General features: G+C 42.1%; 1 protein-coding gene across 6 annotated transcripts; it reads right to left on the bottom strand.

Annotated features, from left to right (window-relative positions):
• Positions 1 to 1,664: 1,664 nt before the first annotated feature.
• slc37a4b (solute carrier family 37 member 4b) lies at positions 1,665 to 13,736 on the bottom strand. 6 transcript variants are annotated; one of them, XM_006807244.3, is made up of 11 exons: positions 13,408 to 13,736; positions 12,848 to 12,959; positions 12,356 to 12,758; positions 10,897 to 11,129; positions 9,803 to 10,049; positions 6,441 to 6,593; positions 6,277 to 6,362; positions 4,790 to 4,903; positions 4,645 to 4,710; positions 2,749 to 2,887; positions 1,665 to 2,669 (listed from the first exon to the last, which is right to left on the bottom strand). In XM_006807244.3, exons 3-11 carry the CDS (start codon positions 12,501 to 12,503, stop codon positions 2,503 to 2,505), a joined length of 1,353 nt encoding a protein of 450 aa, XP_006807307.1. In that variant the 5' UTR covers positions 12,504 to 12,758; positions 12,848 to 12,959; positions 13,408 to 13,736; the 3' UTR covers positions 1,665 to 2,502. The 6 variants fall into 6 exon arrangements, with proteins under 6 accessions (XP_006807307.1, XP_006807306.1, XP_035770970.1 ...); XM_006807243.3 differs by having other exon boundaries at positions 12,852 to 12,959; XM_035915077.2 differs by lacking the exon at positions 13,408 to 13,736 and adding an exon at positions 13,271 to 13,399.
• Positions 13,737 to 21,238: the final 7,502 nt, after the last annotated feature.

The following is a 21,238-nucleotide window of genomic DNA, read 5'->3' as shown; positions in this document are numbered from 1 at the left end:
TGAACCTTGTGGTTAAAAGAATACTGCAAATAATATCGCAGCTTGTTTCTGTTCCACATTTGGTCATGTTCCAGCCTTATTCCAAAATGAATTCAATTCATTTTTAACCTCACAATTTTGCACACAACAGCCCATAATGAAAAAGTGGAAAAGGTTTGTTTGAAATTTTTGCAAATGCATAAAAAACAACAACAAAATATACCATATATATAATATAAATATTCACAGTAGTTGCTCAATACTTTTATAATGCTATTATAGCATTAAGTGTTTTTGAGTATGAAGCTACACGCTTGGCCACACCTATATTTGGGCAGGTTCTCACATTGTTCTTTGCAGAACCTCTCAGGCTCAGGTTGGATGGGGAGTGTCAGCGCACAGTCTGGGCTCTCGCTGGGGCAGTCAAGGACCTGAAGCCACTCCTTTGTTATCTTAGCTGTGTGCTTAGGGTTGTTATCCTGTTGGAAGATGAACCTTTAAGGTTTTCCTTGGGTTCTTGGCCACCTCACTAATGCCCTCCTACCTTAAGTACTCAGATTGGCCAGTAGCCAGCTCTAGGAAGAGTCCTGTTCAATCCAAATTTCTCCCGTTTATGGATGATGGAGGACACTGTGCTCACTGGGACCTTCAATGCTGCAGAAATTTTTGTACCTTTTTCCAGATCTGTGCCTCGAAACAATCCTGTTTCTGAAGTCTGCAGACAAGTCCTTGGACTTAATGTCTTGGTTTTTGCTCTGACATGTGTTGTTGGACTTTAAATAGACTGGTGTGTATCTCATGAAATCCTGTCCAGACAACTGAATATACCACAGGTGGAATCCAATCAAATTGTAGAAACATCTGACATGTAAATTACGTTCGATATGGTTTCTTGGCTTTTTTTCCCCAAGATCAACTTTGACTTTGGGCACTAACAGTGAAGGTCAAAGTCAAATGCTTAGCCATCCTAAGTACTCATGTCCCCCAAGGCCTCATGTATCATTGTCAAGTTTGAAGACAACTCATTTAAAAAAAAAAGGTAAGTTTTTACCGATTCTCGAATTTGGGTTAGGACCGACCTTTACCCGATTCTCACCAAAATTATATCAGCTCAAACTGTTACTGGTGTCTACCGTCACTCAAAATATGGCTGTAAATAAAATAAGGTTGTAATGTGACAACATGTGGAAGAAGTAAAGAACTGAAATGTACCACAGGTAGCTCTGGTTCAGAGTCATAGTTAAAAGTTTACCAAGACTTCTTATTTTTTTTATATTGTCCCATTTTTAGTATTCTTTTCTTCCAATTATCCACAAATTATCCTCCAAACTCAAGCATCTGCTATCTGGTTCACTTATTAAAATAAATAAATAAATCAGTAAGTATGAAAGCATTCGTCCATCCCACCATTTAGAAATATTTACAAACGTGTCTTTGCTCTAACTCACTATTTAAATTAAACCTTGGGTTATCATTAAATGTAATGGCTGTGTGTACTTATTGTTCTTCGAGGGATCAGGTGGGATTCAAACTGGTAACACTTGGATTGGCGGCTTTTTGCAGACCACATCCGTCCCTTTATGTATTCATTCAAGCAAAGGCGTCTGTTTTTACTCCGCATTTGTTCCTGCTCGTTGTTTGGACGTTTACCTGTCAGACACTGAAGGTGCAAAGGTCAACAACACTTTGTAGATAAAGAAAATGAAGCTTTTATTAGATCTTTACCTCTTTAAAAACCAGCACAACTCCAGTAAGACATGGCAAAGCAACACGTGCTGTAACCTTTCAGTTGACAAAGATCAGGTGGTCGAGAGATTTTATTAACAGCTTATAGTCCAGATGATATGTACTTTGTTTATCCCAAAAATTAAGAAATCTGCTCCACAAAACTACAATGGCAGTGACATTATCATCTGTATTTATCTGTTCTAAAAATAAATAAATAAATAAACATGCCAGATCAGAAAAGCTGACATAACCAGAGAACAAACTATCATTTAGCAAACGACTGTGTAGAAAAATACAGTCTCCAAATGCTTCATGTCAGCGAACACGTTAATGAAAAGAAGTTTTACAAATACTTGAGGTATTAGTGAACAATGTTACCTTTAATGTACAGACCCTTCAGTCAACATTCACTGTGTTAAACAGAAACGAGCTGCACTGTAGGCAGGATGTGAAAATGGGCTCTACATACGGTTCAACTCACAGCTTTCGATACTTTCATGTTGGCATGTTTTCTGAAACACATCTTTAGACCATTTGTAAGCACGTCTATATGAGAAACTTTTTCTATTGATTGGCTGATTAAGTTGAAGTGTTAAAACAGGACCTTTGTGCACTTTAATATTAATCCATGCATGTGGGATTACCTGGGACTAAATAAGTGATTCCATGATCTGCATCAGCCCTGAGGATGCCGTCAAAGATTTCATGATTAGTCTTGTTTTGGCTGGTCAAGCTGGATCTGTATTAATGTGCAGTATTTTGCATATCGAGTCACCAGCAGTACCAACAGGGACTTTAGTCCACTTTCTCTGTGATCCGTCCCATTTTGGTGCGCATATTACGTACGAGGAAGAATCCGACGGTGGTGACGCCCATTATCACCTCAGCTACCCAGAACGCCACGTCCCAGCTGTGCTGCTTGGCAATAGTGCTGAAGGGCAACCCTGCCATGAAAGCTCCCACTGCAACAAAAAGAAAGCGTGTGTGTTCATATCAAAGGGTCGAAACCTGAAACATGACAATGATTTTACTGCAGCTCACCGTTAGCCATTAGAGCTACAACAGCATGAGACGTTCCACAGAAGTTTGAAGGAGCACTTTCACTGGCTATCACCCCGAACAGGGCGACGGGTCCATAAGAAGAAAATCCAAACATGGCACCAAGCAAGAGGATCCAAATCTGTGAATGAGAGAAAACATACATAAAATAAAAGCCTTCTGGTGGAAAAATAATTTTCTAGGGTGTCCACAGGTACCGATACTGAAACTGGGACATTTGTAAACCTTTAGGTGAATCTTAAAGTTCATTTGAAGCTCAAAAGAGAATGAACTCTTTCAAAGTGAACGGGTAAAAAGGTAAAAAGACATTTTGGTTGAGTTTGTCCAAATGCTGATTTTCCCAAATGAAATCCCAAATGTTGCAAGCTTGAAAAATTATTTTATGCAACACAGTTTGCTTCAGAAGCAGTTTCTTTTAAAGGTACAGGTGTTAAACACCAACAACATTTGCCATTAAACTTCTATTGTCCCAGTTCCACAGACTAATAAATGCTTTTTTCTTCATCAGCTTCAGGGTTTCCATCACTGCAAGCTGAACGGGTAACTGGGCCCTAACTGGCCCCCTGCTGGGCCGGAGTGTAACCCACATCTCTTCCCAGAAATAGTCAGTGGATGGCACTGTAACACTGGGCAGTGTGTCTGAGTCTGCTGTAGAGAAAGTGTAAGAACAATATAGAGCCGCTATGCTCGCTGTTCAGAACACCTCACCAGCTAGCCTTTTGATAAGTAGCACAGTCAATGGCAGTTCCCTTGTGTTGGAATAAGCTGATCTTACATTTCAGAAAGAAACTGCATTACTGTGGCTCGTGTTCACAGAAGAACATATGAGTGAAACGTGTGCTCTTAAATGATTAGCCAACCACACAACAGTTTCATATGTTCCATTTCAAGATGGAATTTTCTACTTGCAGTGCTAGGCTGCTCCCGAACCTCATTGGCACTCAGACGTCCTCTTCAGAAAGCCTTAATGTTTGGCATGATTGTAGCTAAAAGACTTATTCTTAGAGCCTGGAAATCACCATCTCCTCCATTGTTCAGGGTTTGGCTACGTGAGATGATTGCTTGTTTGTATATTGAAGAGGTTCGTTATCGTTTGGCTGACACCCATTTTAAGTTTGTCGAAACCTGGGGCCCTTTTCTCAGTCATATTAATGGGAATTTAACATAAACTTTAACCCATTTGACTGCACTTTGTGTTTGTGTGAAGCTGCACTTCTGCTGGACCCTGATTCCTTCCTGGACTTGTTTCCCACATCTTCTGGTCTTGGTGAACTCTCTGTTGCCCTGTCTAAACTCACACAGAAGATCATCTTTTTTGGACATTGGTGTTTCTTTTGAACTTTTGATTTGTACTGGCTAACTGGTGTATTTTTATTTATTTAGTTAGTTTTTTTTTTTTTTTCCTTTTCTTTCCTGTTTGGTTTTTTTTTGTTGTGCTTGGTTTCTGTTTTTTCTTTTTTTCTTTTTTCTGTGCTTAAATGTTATTGTTTTTGAATCTTATGTCCTTTGTCTGGTGTGACATTATGTAACTTTGAACTTAAAATCTTATAAATAAACATTTTAAAAAAGATGGAATTTTCGGCTGGAAGGTCTCTAAAAATCAGACTTCCCAACATCACAACCCAAGATGCCAGCAGTGTTTTCAAACTACAAGAAAACCAGCATTGTGCTTCATTACTGATGATGCATGAATGGCTCCACTTCGCTAAGCCATCAAAACAATTCCCGTCTTTCTGGAAATTCTTATTGTATTAAGACTAAAAACACATTACCCATCTAAAGATAGTTTCTGGATATTTTTTCCAGTTTTTAATAGTACAAAGAGGACCAAAGCTACATTGTTTTTATTCACATGCAATGAATCTTTCCGGAGCATACCTCTTTCTCTGACACACCAATGAGGACGGACACAGGATGAATGACTTGGACCCAAAGTGGAGGCTCCTGAACAAAGACATTTACTCTTAGAGTTTTGAGGACTGAAAGGTATACATTTCACGTGGATTACAAAATGATGAATTACCTTTGGGATTTCAGGTGTGATGGTCACTCTGAAGAGGTACATTGATACATACATGCCGGCCATCATGACAATGAGCAGGCCATGGCGAGGGTTGCCATGGGTGCCCAAGCCTTTCTAGAAAAAGGCAAAGAAAGGAGCAAAACACTAAAATCAACACCCTTCATACTGAAACATGTGATGTATCAAAACCAGGTTTAAGTCTAAAACCTAAATAAATAATAATAATAATAATAATAAAAAAAAGTCAGACTTCAACCTTGGAAAATTCGAGCAGTATGTTAATTTGAAATCAACCCTAACCCTGCTTATTCTCTCACTCATGAAATCAAACTGTGGTGAAAAAGTAGCCACAAATGCACAGGAGGACACAACATCACTGAACAGGCCAGTCGCACTAGTTGCGGCTGCATTGACACGCAGTGCAGTTACATTTCTATGGAGGTGCACGTCAGGTTACGGTGTTGGGCTTTGCAGTTATTGTGTAAATATCCTGCTACATCCACGGTAACCTGATGTGCAACTTCCAGAAATGTCACCAGCTGTGTCGACACAGTGCTTTCAGTGCTCGAGTAAAGAACCAGTCCATTTAACTATTGGATCGGCCTGTGCATCCTGAACTCTACAGAGATTCATAGCAGTAGGTTAAAGAGGGCCTTAGATGAAATGTAACCATAGGTATGTTACACTCTAAGGTTTCAGAGGGGTTTGCTGTTACAATGTAGCTACAGTCCGACTGTGTGGCTGTGCTGAGTGGGGACTCCCACTCACAGCTGAGAGGCTTGCTGGAGAAGGATTTTGGGGGAAATAGTGTGTTTACAGTTTAGGCATCAGAAACTGCGTAATAAACTGCATTTTTGCTATATTTGCTATTTTGCTAACTGTTAATTCATACTTGGCTAACAATTTAATTGCTAGCCATATGTTTAGCAAAATATTTACAACTTTTATTCACAGTTTGTCTATCCATTTTGGTTAGCTTTCGAAGAATTTGTTTTTTAATGAATTTCAAATACCAGTTCAATTCAATTCAATTCAATTTTATTTATATAGCACCAAATCACAACAAAAGTCGCCTCAAGACGCTTCATAGATACAGAGAAAAACCCAACAATCATATGACCCCCTATAAGCAGCACTTTGGCGACAGTGGGAAGGAAAAACTCCCTTTTAACAGGAAGAAACCTCTGGCAGAACCAGGCTCAAGGAGGGGCGGCCATCTGCTGCGACCGGTTGGGGTGAGAGTGACCAGTGATACCTTAAGCATAGAATTCCAACTATTTCTTTGTTAATATTACATAACTTATGGTTATTTCCATTACTTTTAGTAGACCTTTTTGCTTAAACTTTTTAAAGGCTCATTCAAGCCTTTAATTATTTGAAATAGTTGAGCTAACTAACCCACTTAACCAATCGCTACTCGTATGCTTGTTCAAGAATCACTTTAATTGACCCAAGTTGTTTTAATTCAACTCATATCGGTTACTCACCCGAGCCACAGCTCTGTCTGAAATGAAGCCTGACGCAAGGCTGCCCACAAAGCCTCCAACCTCCAAGGCACTCATGTAGGTACTGCCTGTTAGCAACAGAGCTTCCGTCATCACCACAACCAGTCAGATGACGTGAAAACTATGTGGGAAGCAACAACACGTACCCATGAGAGCAGTCTGGCCTTTCTCCTGCATGAGGAACAGCTGTCCCCAGTCGGTGGCAGCCGTCTTCACTCCAAACACCACCAAGTAACCCAGAGACAGCACCCACAGGAAAGGAGAGAGGAGGAATTCACTCAGGGTGCTTTCACTGCTTCCTGGTGAGCACAGACACAAAAAGAGCTCATGAACACTTAACAGTCCAAATAATGTAAAGAATGAAGTTTTTTCAATTATTCTACAAAGCATGCCTGTCACATGGTATGGTCAATATATCAACAATGATCAGTTAGTGCTAACATGCATAGTGTGTCAAGAAAGGGACCTCCAGGCTGCTCATCCAAAGCAGGATGTAGTCATGCTTTCATGACGTTTACACCAAATTCTGACCTCACATGAATGTCACAACAGAAATGGAGAGTTTTTCAGTTTCTGATGACAAGTCATATGTTCTACATGACTTGGTTGTAACGAGTGGTTGAGTTACTGAAGCGTTCCTATTGGATCAGTCGGAGCATTCTCCTTTGAATTCCCACATCTATCCAGAGAACTGCCGCTCACTGGATATTTTCTCTTCTGCACACCATTCTGTGAGTATTGTGCAGAAAGATCCCAGCAGTTCCTGAAAAGACTCAGACCAACTCATCTCGGACCAACAACTGTGCCATGTTTAAAGTCAATTAAATCACCTCTTTCCCATTCTGATGCTCAATTTCCCCTGACTACTGTAATGGCCTCAACCACATGTTGGTAACAATCAGCCCAGACACTCACCTCATTAGTTTGTTTTGTGTTTAAACATTTCAGGAATGTCATTCATTTATTTACTTAAACCTAACAGTGACGTTATGAAGCGTGCACATATTAACACTGTGTGATTCTGTTATATTAATTATGTTTCTCTTTCTTTTGAGTTTTCTCTTTGGGCAAAAGGCACGGCCAAGGGCCGAGGGCTAAGAAAGCCAACCACACCCCCTACAAACAAGGTGGGTGTTATGACATGCATAGGTTCTTCCGGGTCAGTGGCCTCTACAGCATCTAGTGGGTCATCAGCCAGTCGAGCCGCTGCTGCAGCTCGTGCTAAACTGGAGGCAGCTCGCGCACGAGCCGATTATGCCAAAATAGAGTCAGAAATGATGATTGAGAAGGCTCGCATAGAAGCCAAATTGAACACTTTACAGTATGAAAAGGAGGTAGCAGCAGCAGCTATGGCTGAAGCCAGCATCCTTGAGGTTGCAGCAGAGGACTCTGTCAAAACTGAAAGGAAACCAGCCTTTGAAGAGACTGCTGAAAGGACACGGCAGTATGTGGAGCAGCATCTACAGCCAACCGAGAGCGCTAAACCAGAGGCAGAGCATAGAGAGTCGACTGTTCATGAGCCGAAGCCCACGATTCCACCCAGGCAAAGCTTTGGTACTCCATATGTTGAATCTCACTTGTTCAAAATGAGAAACAAAGCCATTCCAACATCAGGGCTATCTCAGGAACCGCACGATCTGATTTCCTCGTGTTGGTGTTGTTCCCAGATCATCATACTAAAGGTTGTTCCAGGATCAACATTGCAAGTGACCAATCAGAATGTTGTGATGTCATACTTTTGCGACTTCGGGAAAAAACGGCGTAAAACAAAAAACTGTACTTAAGCTGCGAGAAACCGCCTTTGTCCGCCGATCAACGGACCCTAACCCTGACCCTGACCCTTTAATAAACGCTAAGCAGAATTGATATTGTCCTTGCAACATTGGAATTTCATAAATGCACGAATGGGTTGGTGCGCAAAAGAATAACGTCACAATAATGTGATTGGTCACTTGCAATGTTGAACCTGGAACAACATTTTCATGATGATCTGGGAACAACACCAACACGACGATATCAGATCATCCCTCAGGAACCAAAGCCTGGTATTTACCCCCACTCAACACCGCACCCACCAGAGAGCACAAGGGAAAGCACCCCCTACAAACAAGGTGGGTGTTTTAGGTTTGGTTAAGTTTGTGCTTAGATAGTCTTGATGTTTAATTCGGTTTCTAAATGATTTGGCCAAACCACTATAAAAAGTTACCCGCCTGTGTCTTTGCGTTTAAGTCAGAATGTGAGTTAATTCTGTAAACTTTGTTTGCTTAGTTACTTTTATGTCACTTTTTGAGCAGAGTTGTATTTAGTTGACCTCTTTTATGGGCCCATTAATTATATTTTGAACTTTGGCGTGAAATAAAAACCCACCATGAAGACATTTTTCCTGTGTCCTCTGTGCCTTTACTGCTTGATCCCTCAAAAATACATACCTAAATGCAGTGAGCTGCTGTCATGTGACCATCTGATTAGATATTTATTTTAACTAGCAATTGAACAGGTGTACCTAACAAAGTGGCTGGTGAGTATAAGCGTACCAGCAAGTCAGAGTAACATCTACAGTACGAAGTTTACAGACAGTGAGAAAGAGAAAAATAGTTTTACAGTAGTAGCTACTGCAGCAAAAAGAGCTAATGGGCACAGTTGTGAGTGAAATGTTAGCATTCAGCTGTACACTGTGTTCATCTGGCAAAAAATCTGCCATTACGACACTTATGTGCACTTTCCATATGGGTTGCAAATGTGAACGATATCCACAAGTAATGATTTGTCCACATCTGTTTCACACTGGGACTTGAACCCAGCTTACCTTTGTGAATCTTTGCAATGCCGGCAGTATTAAACGTGCCTCGAAACCCCACGTGGGCATGCGACGCGATCGGTGCATATCAGGCGATTTGTCCACACGTATTTAAGGTTTGGTGAGCAAGCGAGAGGGAGGTTTCATGTAGTTCTACACATTTTTACACACAGAAAGGTTTTTGAAGATCTAACTTATCGGATTCAGAGCTGAACTTAATAAATGATCAGTATTTATTCTGGTTTGGATGTATGCGTTTGTATAATAGTTTCACGTGTGGTCAGGCTGCTTCGTATTTGTGTGTGGATTGAAGCATGTACTATGAGTCCTATAAGTTACACACAAGCTTAGTTTCTGCTTGTAGATCGTACTGTATGCATTTGTAACTCTATTGAGACGTGTTTTCCCATATTTTGGGAGTCCTGTCCATCTTTGGCTCCACATACCAATGCAAGCAGGTTTTTGCTCTAATTGTCCAATACAGTTCACCTTCATGAGCATCAAAGAAATTCACTGTAGGAATTCTGAAAGGGATTCATCCATCATCCACTGGTTCAGGATAATCAACAAGTCACTAATGTCACTACTTAAAAAAGAGGAAAATTAGCTCACAAGTGAGTTGTTTGCATCCCTGAACACGTCCCTGTGTGACTGACATGATGATCGTTTAAAGCTACACAGGAAGTGACCTTTCCATTCTTGTTCTCTCACCTCCTTTCGCGCCCTTCTTGGCCGCTGCCTCCATGCTGGGCAGGCCCACATCCTTTGGCTCATTCTTTACAAACGCTAGACAAACAAATGAGAAGGCAGCACAGAAAATGCCCGACATGGTCAGGATGGTCCTCCAGTCGTAGTAATGCAGCAGCACTGAGACCAAGATTGGACCCAGACTCCCAGCCAGGTTCATGCTGCAGGACAGCACAGACCACCATGTTCCAAACTGGGAAGGCTCATACCACTGACGGAGAAGAGACACAAAGAGTCAAATATTAAAACCTATTAAACACAACTTGAAACCACATATTGCTCATATTAGCTATCTTCCATTTGCTGAGGCAACCCACAGGTTATGGAACTAAATTTGTCACTGAGCGCAGTTTATCTTAAAAGACTATATGTGGGCTGTGCAGAGAGATTATTGCAAATCTAATAATCAACAGAATTGTAGCACAATGACAGCACAGACAAAAAGTGCAATGTGTTTGGAGGGGTTTTTTTTTGCTGTACTGCTTGTCAAGAAATGACATCAGAGCCACACGCCCTCAAGACGTAATCGACCTAAAGGCGACCATAAATACTCCTCACACCGTACCCCTGAAAGATTGTCCAGTAACTTCAGAATCCACTTGCTCTGACTGGGAATGGGAAACTCTTCTGAACAATGTTACTATTCTTCAAAAACATCTCCTGAGGATCTTCCATAAATAACCTGTAATCTGATCCCCTGCCACATGCTGAACATTTGCCAAAGCATATTTATTGCCCAGCTGTTCCTCACCGTTTAAGAGAGCTTCTTACTTTAAGATACCTTCCAACGTATCTCAAAGTCTAATGGATTAGGATTTGCTCGAACATATGACTGTAGGACTGTAGTCCTACCAAAGGTGAGTCCTATATGTGTCAAGGAATCCAATTACAGCAAATAAAATAGGAAATATACATGTTTAATGCACCGGAGGTAGTCCTCCCCTCTAAGTGATGTCTTTTCACTAGTTGCGAAAGCATTACAAGCATCCTGGGCACCCTGCGAGCTGACAGTATTACACTTATACTGGTGCATGAGGTGGCAGACAGGATGATATTACCTTGCGGAGCACTTTCCCACACGGGGGCCAGCCACAGCCTTGTCCCAGGCCATTGATGAACCACAGCAGAGAGAACATGGATACAGTAGAGGACCAGGAGAAGACCACATTGATGCCCCCTACCAGGAAAAGGCCAATGGAGAAAAGCCAGCGGGCGCTGATCCTATCTGACATCACGCCGCTGATGAACTTACTGATGGCATAGGCCATAGTCTGGCTGCTGGTGATCAGACCTGCAGAGACACAGTGAAGATTGCTATTTCAGGATGATACAAACTGTTTACTGAAGAAGATTTGGGTTGCTACAAAGTATACACATTAATAACTCACTATCACAACATTTTGCTTTTTTCTTTACTTGTGTGACTGAGCGATTAGCTTAGGAGCTAGCTTTGTAAAGCTGGCGTTTTGGTTGAGCCGACTTAATTTCAGTTTTCTTGTGTAACGTTATCTCGGGATGGTGATGAGATGAGCCCCCTTGTTCATAGCATTCCCTGACGTTTGGTGCTCCTGTATTGAAATGCAAAATATCGCTATGCTAATAATGGATTGGATTTATATAGCGCTTTTCAAGGCACCCAAAGCGCTTTACAACTCCACTATTCATTCACACACTGGTGGAGGCAGCTACGGTTGTAGCCACAGCTGCCCTGGGGCAGACTGACAGAAGCGAGGCTGCCATATCGCGCCATTGGCCCCTCTGGCCAACACCAGTAGGCGGTAGGTGAAGTGTCTTGCCCAAGGACACAACGACTAGGACAGAGAGCCTGGGGATCAAACCGGCAACCTTCCGGTTACAGATGCACTTCCCAACCCCCTGAGCCACGGTCGCCCCGTACATGCTACGTTTTATCAATTCTTTCCCCAATCAACCATAATCTACAGTCACAAATTGATGAGCTTTTGAGTGGATTTACAGAAGGAAAAACATCCTTCCCACTTTGAAATTACTCATGGAATATCCACAGCCCAGAGGCCTCTAGTGAGGAGCAGGTCCAGGTAACGTGTGTGGAGTCTCAGAAGTGTAACATGACCTGTTCTTATCAGGTGAACTAATTCATCATTTGTATAAACAAATAAACAAAAAGCATGCCCGATGTGCTTTTTCAACAGGAAACCTGAACGTGTGTAAAGCTGTTTCTAAATTCTTCATGGCGTGGGTTGGACCAGCCCTTTGTGAACACCACAAAATAAGCACAAATTGATGGACATGTTTATAAATGTTATCTTTTTGGGACCATTTTTAAACCAAAACTCTCCCCAGTGGAAATTTTGAGGTCAAATCAGTGCAAGTGACATAATAAGCACTCTGGTGGGTGTAGCAGCAATCAAACAAACACTTCACATAGCAACGCTTGTGCAACTGCTTGATTAAAGACTTAAATGCTTGCTAAAGAAGCTTTTCCTTACACTCAACAGCCTAAAAAATAAAAACATCCCGTTATTGTTTCCATCTTACCCAGATCATCTTTGTCCAGTTCTATCTCCTCCATCACAGAGGGCATGACAAATGAGAAGGTCTTTCTGTTAAAGAAATAGAGCGAGTAACCGATGAACATGCAAATGAAGATGACTAAACGATAGTAGCCGTAGCCTGTAGCCCCCATGATTACAGTCAATGCAAATAATTATAATAATAATGTTTTTTCTTCAGTGGAGTCTTGTTTCTGGGCCTCTGGGATCAGCTAGATGCTACTACTGGTAAAGGGTTGTTTGCAGCAGGTCTAAAATAAGATGTAGCATGGGATAAAATATTCTCCATGAGGTGAAGCTCTGCAGCAAGCTGCTGGCTGGTAGCTTTGCCTATCTGTGAGGCTGCTGCTTGGGGACACCGGGACAGAGGACAGGAACTTTAAGGCAGCCTGCAAAATGAGAGCAAAAAAACACATTATTTTAGACAGAAGCAGCTCAGGTCATCCAATTTATTACATTAAGCTGGAATGGCACAGACTGACTATCTGCAGTTTCTTTTCTTCAGGTCAAAAAATTGCCACGGTGCTGACCAAGTCAGGTGCAGGAGCTACAGCCCAGCATGCTCAGTTTCACTGCTCTAGCATGCTGCCCTATAAATGTCAGAGTTGAAGGCTCCAGTTAGCAACTCTCAAACTATCAGATGTCAGAAAACCTGCAAGACAGGTCTGCTTGTAGCCATGTTTCAGGAACACACGGTACGAAAAGCTTAACTGTCAAATACTTAGAATTCCGCCATAAGCTCTGTGGTTTTACACTTTAATGGCATTCTGTGTCCATTTAAACTCACTAAACCCTGGCTGCTGACGCCGAAAGCGTCTTAAACAACCGAACAAGTCGCTAATAGCAGTTGAATTACTCAAATGGCAGCGGTCTTGCTAACAAGCGAACTGATTTGTGGGACCTTCCGTGTCTGTCAACGTTCTCCGGGCTCCAAACCCCGACGTAAAGCGAGCTATAACTCCCGTCAGTGCCGCGGGGAACAGCAACCTAGCGGCTCGCTGAAGCGCTGAATGGAGAAATGCCGGCAGAGCCCGTTACCTTTCATTCGTGTCCCTCGTCCGTGCTGAAACACGGTGCGCGTTCGTGAATCTGCAGTCCCGGGAGCGCGGCTGCGCGACATACATGGAGTGGGCACAGCCACAACACACAAAGACACACGGCGTGGCAGGTTATCAGTTACTATGCTGCACTGCCAGTCACTAAAACAAACAATATCAAGTATTCGTGCTTAGGTAGAGGTCGGTTTTCATGCCGCCAAACTCCAGCGAAAAATATATGAATTTAAGCTTGTGATGCCTCACAAAACAACTAGCCCCATATTACTCTTGAGCTGGCATATTTTAGGAATCACTCGGGCCTGCAGAATAATACGGCACAGCCAACCTTCAAAGACATCAATATTTAGCTCACATTGCTCACTACCGCCCTCCTCTGCAAACTGGTGTGAAGAGCAACTGAAAGAGGGGGTCTAGAGAAATTCCTCAGATCCCCACAGAATCTTTATTACATATAAAAGTCTCACGTTCACTAGTAAAAGTACACATTCTGCATTAAAATATTTGTTTTTGACAGTAAAACTAACTTTATATGGAGAAAACAAAGAGTACTGACAGAAACATGACAAGGCTAAAATACACAGTGCTGCTGGCATTTAGACATGTAAAGATGACCTGCTGAAGTTCAAAAGGCACATCAGAATAAGAAGGAAAGATGAGATAAAAGACTTTGAACGTGCCATTGTTACTTTCGCCAAGCATGCTAAATCAAATCAAATCAAATCAAATCAAATCAAAATGTATTTATATAGCACATATTAAAACAACAGTGTTGACCATAGTGCTTCACAGTCAGTAAAAGCATGATACAATTAAAACAAACAATAAAAGAGGACAACAAACAAAAGGTAACAACACAACAAGCTAGACCAGCCAACTAGACAGAATCAAAAGCCAAAGTAAAAAGATAAGTTTTAAGACGTGATTTAAAAAACTGGATAGACTCGGCAGTACGAATATGAACAGGGAGGTTATTCCAGAGTCTGGGTGCCACGGGAAGGCCCGGTCACCTCTCGACTTCATTCGAGTCCTAGGTTGTGCTAGGAGCCTGTGATTGGACGATCTAAGTGCTCTGTTGGGATTGTATGAGTGGAGTAGTTCAGAAAGATAGCTGGGCGCTAAATTATTCAGAATATTAAAAGTGAACAAAAGAATTTTAAAATCTATATGATATTTAACAGGGAGCCAATGTAATTTGGCTAAAATTGGAGTTATGTGTTCATGGATTCTCGTACCTGTTAAAAGACGCGCAGCTGCATTTTGAATTAACTGAAGCCGGCAAAGAGAAGAGTGTTGGAGGCAAGAGTAGAGGGAGTTACTGTAAATGACCTTTAAATTTGGTAAATATTTTTTACGTTTGTTTGAAAGTTACTTCGATTTTATTTTGAAACCCATGCTTTTATTTTGAAACAGGAAACTGGCGCAAAACCGTTAAAGGGCTGTTAGTAACGTTTCTTTTAGGATATGATAAATAGTGTGCCTTAAAGTGTAAAATATGTATGTTTTCTTTGCCAATTAGTACCTGGCTGACAGTGGCACAAGGTTTGTTAATGTTTCCTTTAACGGAATAAGTTACATGGAATCAAAATGTTGTTTAATAGAGTTTATGTTGTTAACCTTGACCTTGACCTTTATGTGTAGTTGTAAGTTAGTGAGGTGATATAATGAATTGAGTGATGGAAATTTGATGTATATACTATATGTGAGCAGGAGAAATTTGTTTCCTTTGATGTTATTAATATTAATGTATTAATATTGCTGGTTTTGTTTTGCTCCTAGCTCTTACGGTGTCTTCACTGAATATTTCAATAAAAACATTTCCAATAAAACCTCTGTGAAGCATCAGTATAAGAGACCATCATTCAGCCAGGGATGCTACAGTAAGAGCTTCAGCCTCACGAGTTTCACCTGACTGCCAAAGTCTATGATGAAAGAAGAGGAATTCATTGTGATGGTCTAAATGTGACACTCGCTCAAAATGGAAGCATCTCAGATATTAACTGCAGAAGCAGAAGGCTCAGATCAAATAACAGACATCTGTCAAGCAAGCAAGGATGAGGAACTTCGCAGATCTGATTGCCCAAGAAATCCCACGGAGAAGATGCTTACATTTCAGAGAGAGGAGGCACACAAAAGGGAGAAGCGGCTCATGCACCTTTATGATCAATGGAAGATCCAGGCACGTAAGGCAAGAAATCAGCTAAAGCTAGACATTCCAGAAAGTGAAATAGCAGCTGTCATTGATATCTTAGAGAAATGCATGAATGATATTACGGACATTTATGTACAAATCAGAGATCACCTCACACCATCCAGTGAAACGAGACGTCGTGTTGATGCATGTGAGGCCGTAACAAAGGACATTATTAAAATTGCATATGAAAGATTATCAGGCATAGACGAAGACTATGATAGTGAAGCAGTCAAAGAACGCCTTCGTGAGCTCCTTAACAGAGACTATGCTCATTCCATATATGGTTCCACAGTTTCACCTCCAAGTCAATACACTATAGACTCCATTGTTGCAGTAAAAAGAGCAGATGCTGCAGCAGAATTAGCAGCAAAGGAAGCAGAATATGAGTTGTTATTGGCGGAAGGAAAACAAAAAGAAAGGATCCAGCTCTTAGTAGAGCAACAGAAAAGGGATCTTGAAGCTCAAAAACATGAACTAGAAAGACTAAGAGCTGAAAAGGATATAAGAGCAGCACGAGCAAGATTGTCAATTTACAACCAAGACGTAATACAGGAGGGCAGCTTATGCTCTGCTAACAGCAAACTAAGGAACCAGGAGCATATGCACCCACATCAAGCTGTGTCTCTGGCTCCAGTTCAGCATCTCATAAGATTTCCAGCTTCACCTCCACAGACAGATGTGTCCCACTTAGCTCAAGCAGTACAAGACAGCATAGCCATGAACAGACTTCCAATGCCAGAGCCACCTGTATTCACCGGCGACCCAATTCAGTTTATTGAATGGAAATCTTCATTCATATCCCTTATAGATAAAAGGAACATATGTTCAGCTGACAAACTGCATTACTTGAGAAGATATGTGGGAGGTCCTGCACGAAAGACACTTGATGGTATCTTTTACAGGGAGGATGATGAAGCGTATAAGGATGCATGGGATCGCCTTAATAGCAGGTACGGTCAACCATTCGTCTTGCAGAGAGCTTTCAGAGAAAAACTAGCTAGCTGGCCAAAGATCCACTCAAAGGATGCAGAACAACTCAGAGCATTCGCCGACTTCCTACATGCATGTCAGCAAGCCATGCCTCATATTAAAGGGCTGGACATTCTGAATGACTGTGAAGAGAACCAAAAGCTGGTCCAAAAGTTACCTGAGTGGGCAGCTTCAAGGTGGAACCGGAAGGTGACCCAGTTTATGAAGGACAGACAGGAATTTCCAGCCTTTCAGGACTTTGTCAACTTCATGTCATTAGAAGCAGAGATTGCCTGTAACCCAGTAACTTCCCTCCATGCATTACGTTTATCAGACTTACCTGCAGAGAAACATCATCTGAAAGAAAGGAAAAATAAATCTACTGTTCTCCATACACAGACACTTACAGAGAATGAGAAGAATGTACCATCCAAGACAAGCTTAAAGCCCCCTTGTACGTTCTGTCATGATAACAAACACCACCTACATAGTTGTCCAGAGTTTAAAGGAACGCCTCTGGAAGAGAAAAGAAAGTATGTAAGGGAAAACAAACTCTGCTATGGTTGTCTGAAACCAGGCCATAATGTTAAAGACTGCCGCCACAGACACTTATGTGATATCTGTAAGGGACGACACCCAACTTGCCTTCATGACGACAGATATTCCAACATAAATCCTGTGTTAGCCCCTAATCAGAATACAGATGAAGCAGTTACGACATTGTCTCTCAATACAGAGACTGAGCACACATCTACGACTACATCCATGATTTTGCCAGTCTGGGTTTCCTCTTCCAACAACCCAGGAATAGAAAGGCTTGTCTATGCTCTTCTTGACACCCAGAGTGACACTGTGTTTATTGATGAAGATGTTAGTCGTAGCTTGACAACCAAGACCTATCCTGTAAGGCTAAAGCTAACCACTATGATCGGAAAGGACACAGTAACACACAGTGAAAGAGTCTCAGGTCTCAGAGTGCGTGGCTATACCTCCACAAATCACATTGATCTCCCTCCTGCCTATACCAAAGACTGCATACCAGTGAATCGAAGGCACATTCCTACCAGTGAAACGGCGAGGCATTGGAATCATCTCAAAGCAATAGCAGATGATATTCCGCCACATTTAGACTGTGAAGTTGGTCTTCTAATAGGCTATAACTGCTCACAGGCACTAGCACCAAGACAGGTCATCCTAGGAAGAGATAATGAACCTTATGCAGTCCGCACAGACCTAGGATGGAGCATTATAGGCTGCTCACCACCTCACCTTGAATCTCTTCCTGTCACCAACATATGCCATAGAGTAACTGTCAAAGAGCTTCCTCCAGTGACGCCATCCGATGCCATTAAAGTACTTGAGTCTGACTTTAAAGACATCAGCAAGGACAGCAGAACAGTGTCTCAAGATGACATCCTCTTCCTGAATATGCTCAAGGAAAGCATTCACATGAACGCCCATGGTCACTATGAGATGCCTCTTCCTTTTAAAGAGAGACCCTACCTTCCCAACAACAAGCAGTTAGCTATCATCCAGCTCAACCATCTCAAACGAAAGCTGCTGAACAACAAGAACTACAAGACTCACTACGTAACGTTTTTGAATGAGGTAATTAAAAACAATGATGCTGAAGAAGTTCTCTGTGAAGAGAAGGAAGGCGAAACATGGTATATTCCACACCACGGAGTTTATCATTCCAAAAAACCAGAGAAGCTCAGAGTGGTTTTTGATTGTTTGGCTAAGTACAAGGGAACTTGCCTAAATGATCATCTCCTGTCTGGCCCAGATTTGACAAATACTCTAACTGGTGTTCTTATCAGATTTCGACAGAACCATGTTGCTCTGATGTGCGACATCGAAAGGATGTTTCATCAGTTTCATGTGCGTGAAGCGGATAGAGACTACCTACGTTTCCTGTGGTGGAAGGATGGAAACTTCAGTGTGGAGCCGCAGGAATTCCGTATGAAAGTTCACCTTTTCGGTGCTGCATCTTCACCGGGATGTGCCAACTATGGGTTGAAACATCTCGCTAAGGAGAATGAGAGCCTGTTTCCTCTGGGCTCCCAATTCATTATGAGGGACTTGAGAGTATAGCACCATCTGAGCGTGCCACTGAAGTAAAGGCTCTTGATCTTGCCTTTAGTGATTCATCGCTGGAAAGAGCCTTAGGAATCCACTGGCACATTGAGTCAGACAGTTTCAGGTTCCATGCCCGTTTGAAGGACCAACCAGAAACCAGGCGTGGTATACTATCCACTGTTGCCTCTCTTTATGACCCACTTGGGCTTATTGCTCCTTTCCTGCTAACTGGGAAAAGGGTTCTTCAAGAAATGTGTAGGCATGGTACAGGTTGGGATGACCCACTCATCAGTAAACTGCAACCAGTCTGGAGATCCTGGAAGAGTGATCTGGCAAATTTGGATAAAATCACCATACCCCGATGCTATGTACCAGCTGACTTTGGAAAGGTCACAAAGAGAGAGTTACATCACTTCTCTGATGCAAGCACGTATGGTTATGGCCAGTGCTCATATTTGAGACATGTGAATGAAAATGGAACTGTTCATTGTGCTCTGATTATGGCAAAGTCCAGAGTTGCTCCAATCAAAGCTGTGACCATCCCCAGGCTAGAACTTACTGCTGCTGTTGTATCAGTTGCAGCAAGCAATACTCTAAAGGAAGAACTGGGAATTTCAGGGATTGATGAATACTTCTGGACAGACTCCAAGGTTGTACTGGGGTACATTAACAACGAGGCACGTCGCTTCCACACATTTGTATCAAATAGGATTCAGAAAATACATCTCAGTACAACTCCTCAGCAGTGGCGATATGTTTCTACTGACAAGAATCCTGCAGACCTTGCATCGAGAGGTTCTAGTGCAAGCAAGCTTCTGACATCGAACTGGTTTACTGGACCCAAGTTCTTATGGGAGAAAGAGGTATCACCAGAGGTAGAGGTAATCCCAGAAATCCCAGTTGGGGACCCTGAAGTTAAAAGGGTTCAAGCACTAAATTTGGAGTCTGTAGAACAAGTGACTCTTTCAGACCGCTTGTCAAAGTTTTCTTCATGGAGTAAGGTCAAACAAGCTGTTGCGCGACTTCTTCGCCGAGCCAAGAATGACAAGTCAACAAGTCACAGCACAGTTCAGGAGCGAGAGGATGCACAGTGCATCATTATAAGAGATTTACAGAGACGAGTGTATCCAGATGAGATCCAGCTACTTAGTAATGGCTTACAACTTCCACGCCAGAGTAAACTGTTTCGATTGGATGCCTTTCTTGACAAAGATGGAATCCTCAAGGTGGGAGGAAGACTGAAAAATGCATCTCTCCCTGCCTCTCAGAAACATCCAATGATCATTCCAAAGGACCACCACATAACGAGGATGATAATAGCTCATCATCATGAACAGGTTAAACACCAAGGAAGGGGTATAACCATCAACGAGATTAGATCAACTGGATACTGGATCCCAGGAATGAACAGAGCTGTTGCATCTTATGTGCATCAGTGTGTCAAATGCAGGAAACTCAGGGGATCAGTGGAGGAGCAGCGAATGGCAGACCTACCATCTGAGCGGGTGGATCCATCTCCACCTTTCACTTATTGCGGAATGGACTGCTTTGGGCCATTTTTTACAAAGCAAGGGCGTAAGGTGAATAAACGTTATGGTCTGCTTTTCACATGCCTTTGTTGTAGAGCAATTCACATTGAAATGGTGAATGATATGTCAGCAGATGCCTTCATTAATGGCCTCCGATGTTTTGTTTCCATAAGAGGAGCAGTACGACAAATAAGATGTGACCAAGGAAGCAATTTTGTTGGAGCTAAGAATGAAATGTATAATGCGATGAAACAGATGGATGTCAATCGTCTGACTGCATTCTTGGCTGAGAGGCAGTGCAACTTCATTATGAATGCTCCCCATTCAAGCCATGTTGGAGGTGTCTGGGAGAGACAGATCAGAACAGTAAGAAATGTACTTCGGTCCACTCTTTCACTCTCACCTGGAAGATTAGATGATGCCTGTTTAAGGACATTGTTTTACGAAGCAATGTCTATTGTGAACAGCCGTCCACTCACTGTGGATAACCTGAATGATCCAAATGGTCCAGAACCGCTGACTCCTAATCACCTACTCACTATGAAACCGACTGGAGCCTTACCACCTCCTGGGACGTTCATTAGAGAAGACATGTATGCTCGTAAGAGATGGCGTCATATCCAGTATCTAGCAGAGCAATTCTGGAACCGCTGGAGAAGAGAGTATCTCTCTAATATTGCCACTAGACAACGTTGGCATATTTCTAGAAGGAATCTGAAAGTTGGTGACATAGTCATCGAAAGGATGGATGATCTGCCACGGAACGAATGGAGATTAGCCAGAGTTGAAGAAACAGTCGCTGATAAAGATGGGCTTGTGAGGAAAGTTAAGATTCGTCTTGGAGATCAGAAAATGAAAAGGGAGGGTCAATGTTCTGGCAAGCCATCTATTGTTGAACGGCCCATTCAGAAACTGATCTTGCTTTTAGAGGCTGTCTAAGACAATGACTATATCCTTTATTGTATGAAGACTTGTAGACATTACCTGCAGGCTCTTGCATGGATAATTCTTTGTTTTCGTTATGTAAAAGGCCTTGTGGTTAA

The sequence above is a fragment of the Neolamprologus brichardi genome, chromosome 10 (genome assembly GCF_056152115.1).
Source record: "Neolamprologus brichardi isolate AB-2024 chromosome 10, ASM5615211v1, whole genome shotgun sequence".
Taxonomy (NCBI): domain Eukaryota; kingdom Metazoa; phylum Chordata; class Actinopteri; order Cichliformes; family Cichlidae; genus Neolamprologus; species Neolamprologus brichardi.
The sequence above is the reverse complement of the archived record's forward strand: the minus strand, read 5'-3'. Positions and strand labels throughout refer to the sequence as shown.

Bases quoted from the DNA above. Each gene is read 5' to 3' on its own strand.
- slc37a4b (XM_006807244.3), bottom strand. From the start codon at position 12,503: ATGGGGGCTACAGGCTACGGCTACTATCGTTTAGTCATCTTCATTTGC. The intron at 4,711-4,789 runs GTAATTCATCAT...GTCTTTGTTCAG, and splicing joins TCACACCTGAAATCCCAAAG to GAGCCTCCACTTTGGGTCCA. The intron at 2,670-2,748 runs GTGAGCTGCAGT...TTTTTGTTGCAG, and splicing joins TGTAGCTCTAATGGCTAACG to TGGGAGCTTTCATGGCAGGG.